At 40.1% G+C, this 2,564-nt stretch overlaps 1 protein-coding gene across 1 annotated transcript in view; it reads right to left on the minus strand.

The window, feature by feature from the left end:
• Window positions 1-4: 4 nt before the first annotated feature.
• The window catches only part of LOC104539523 (protein RIC-3-like), a gene marked incomplete at its 3' end in the record, with an annotated part of 11,244 nt that continues 8,684 nt past the window's right edge, over window positions 5-2,564 (minus strand). Inside the window, exons 4-5 of the mRNA XM_010183078.1 lie at window positions 1,216-1,361; window positions 5-69 (exon numbers count right to left, since the gene is read on the minus strand). Of these exons, the coding sequence (XP_010181380.1) occupies window positions 5-69; window positions 1,216-1,361 (211 nt within the window). The remainder of the gene's footprint in view (window positions 70-1,215; window positions 1,362-2,564) is intronic.

Consider the following 2,564-nt stretch of genomic DNA (forward strand, 5'->3'; position numbering starts at 1 on the left):
GGATTGTGTCCTGTTTGCGCTTGAAGCAATCGGAATTATCATAGACAGGATAGGTCTCTTCTGGATACCCTTAGGAATAAAGTGATAGGCAGCATTTAAAAGTAGTAGTAACTTAAGCGATGGATGCACAAGTTTGTTAGAACAGTTGTTTTTAGCACTGACAGTATATGTGTCATCTATTTAATGCTGTGTATACGTCACAGTATTAAATCCATGCCAAGAATGTGCAAAACATGACTTCTTGGGAGATGATTAGAGAACTCCACTTACTTGTAGGGAGCCAGGACCTGACTGGTCCTGGCAACCTGGTCCCTATCAACCTGGTCCCTATCCACCCTGACTTTCAGGAGTGAAAATCTGAGCTTTGCTGAAAGCTATGGGAGCTAACCTGTGAAAACTGCGTGTCTTCTTAGACCATTAAATAGATCCATGGTTTTGTTTCTGTCTACAAATTGACTGATTCATGTTTTGAAGACTTTTGCTATAAACAGCATGATTTTTAAAGTTGAAATATCCAGATATAAGTCAATGAGTTTATGCACTTAGTTTTAGAAAATGCATCATGAACTTGACTTAAGAAAGCAGACCTCGAAGCCACTGTTCATGCTTTATGTTTTGGAACATTTTTGAAAGGTTCTCAAAGAGCTGTGGATTAAGTCTGCATTTAAAATTCTGATAGTGAGTAGCTCAACCAGGATGTCTTGAAAACACATTTGTGTAACAAGTACACACCAAGGAACAGAAAAGATATTAAAATAAAGAGTTTTTAAAAGACAGACATCCTGGAAATAACTTTTACAAAACTGGAGCAAAGAACAATTAATCAAAAATAAAAGCTGTAAGTTATCCAAAACATAGTGATTCTGATTGCCAAGGATTTTACGACTTTGCATGAAAGCTAGCCCAGCAAAGAAAGGGAAAGATATAAGCCTACAGCAGCCAGGAATGAGCAGCAGACAGAGCATATGTGAGTATTTATATGCCACTTTTGGCAGCAGATAGTGCAGTGTTTACACTAAAGGAAATGTTGGATGCCTCAAAAACGATTTTCTTTCTGTGATGGCTGGGAAAACAAGCCACCTCTTGCAGATTTTTGAACACTGACTTCTGAAAAGGAAGGACAGAGTTAACAAAAACTTTGAGAGGATCTGGTACTATCAGTAATCCTTATCCAATTTTTCTCATCAGGGTAATGGTAAGAAGGCTCTTGCTTACCTTCCCAGTCCTCCATGTAAGGAGCTTCTTCAGCTTCCTTCTCAGGAGAGATGCCATCTATGAATTTTCCTTCTTTCATAACTCTAGTAATTTCTCGGAGTTGCTGAAGGAGCCTTTTTTCCTGGTCTGTTGTAACATTTTGAGTCCTGCTAGAAAATATTAGACACCAGAATTCAGTCCACTGTTATTACAAACTATTAACAGAGTTTGAACCGAAGTGTTTGATCGATCCCAGCAGCACAGGCTGGAGAAACCTGGCTGCAGTATGAGCACTGTTCAACACCTGCACATGGTCTGCTTGCTATAAAGGTTTGTCCATTCATCCAGAAAGCCTGCAAACTTAAACAGGTAAAGGAAGGCAGGTACAGTCCACAGGGGAGCAAGATGAATGTGATACACAGGCAGGAGTTATGGTACAAAAGGCACTACAGAAATTTCTGGCCTTTAAAATACTGTTAGGTGAGAACTAGAGGGCCATGCTACACTTACAACAACTTGTGAGGCTGATTAAAATGTCTCACACAGACATTAGTCTCAAGAGTCTCATGATCCCTAATTATGACCATTAAATGTATTAAATTGCAAGGCCTCATTAAGAAATAAGTCAGTCAGTTGGACAGATCACCACGTTATTACACAGAGTCAACAGTGCTGCCTGGCAGGGGGCAGGGGAGAAACAGGAATGCAGATTTAAAAAAGAAAAGAAGGTGTTACATTTAACTTTAACGTGGCTTCAGAATCAGAGGAAAAGTAGGAGAGGACTGAGATCGTTATTAGATCAAAAGTAAACTATAATTTTGTCTGATTCTGGTAATTAATACTCCTCAGGTAATACTATCACCTAAATGTGTAACAAAAATGCTTCCAACAGATAAGATCATGTAGTCATTACATGTTATTTTCTCTGGGAAAAAAATAATGTCCTAAAAATCTTATGGACCAAAAAGAAGTATTTGGAGGGTGGTGATCTGAGCTCCACTAACAAACTCAGTAGGTCAGAGTAAGAAAGACACTGGCTGTACCTAGGGGCGAAAATGGGTCTGACTTGTGCTCACTTCGTCTTGAATTTCCAGTTATCCTTGAGCAGGTGTTTGATCTCTAGGTAAGTGCCAGTTCAAGCCTCTCAGGGGACTAAGGCACTACTCTGGCACTCTTTGGAGTCTCGCTGTGTTTTAGGCAGGATTTATCACTCTCAGTTACTCAGAGAGGGTGGCTCCTGGCATGCGCAGAATGCTGAACTGTAGGCAGTACGTGAGGTCAGGCACATGATCTCTAATGATCTCCAGATCATCAGATAATCTCCAAGATTAGACAGCTGCTCAGTGAATCTTAGGGGTGAGATGGGAAGA

This window comes from Mesitornis unicolor, unplaced genomic scaffold (genome assembly GCF_000695765.1).
Source record: "Mesitornis unicolor isolate BGI_N332 unplaced genomic scaffold, ASM69576v1 scaffold51694, whole genome shotgun sequence".
In the NCBI taxonomy this organism is placed as follows: Eukaryota; Metazoa; Chordata; class Aves; order Mesitornithiformes; family Mesitornithidae; genus Mesitornis; species Mesitornis unicolor.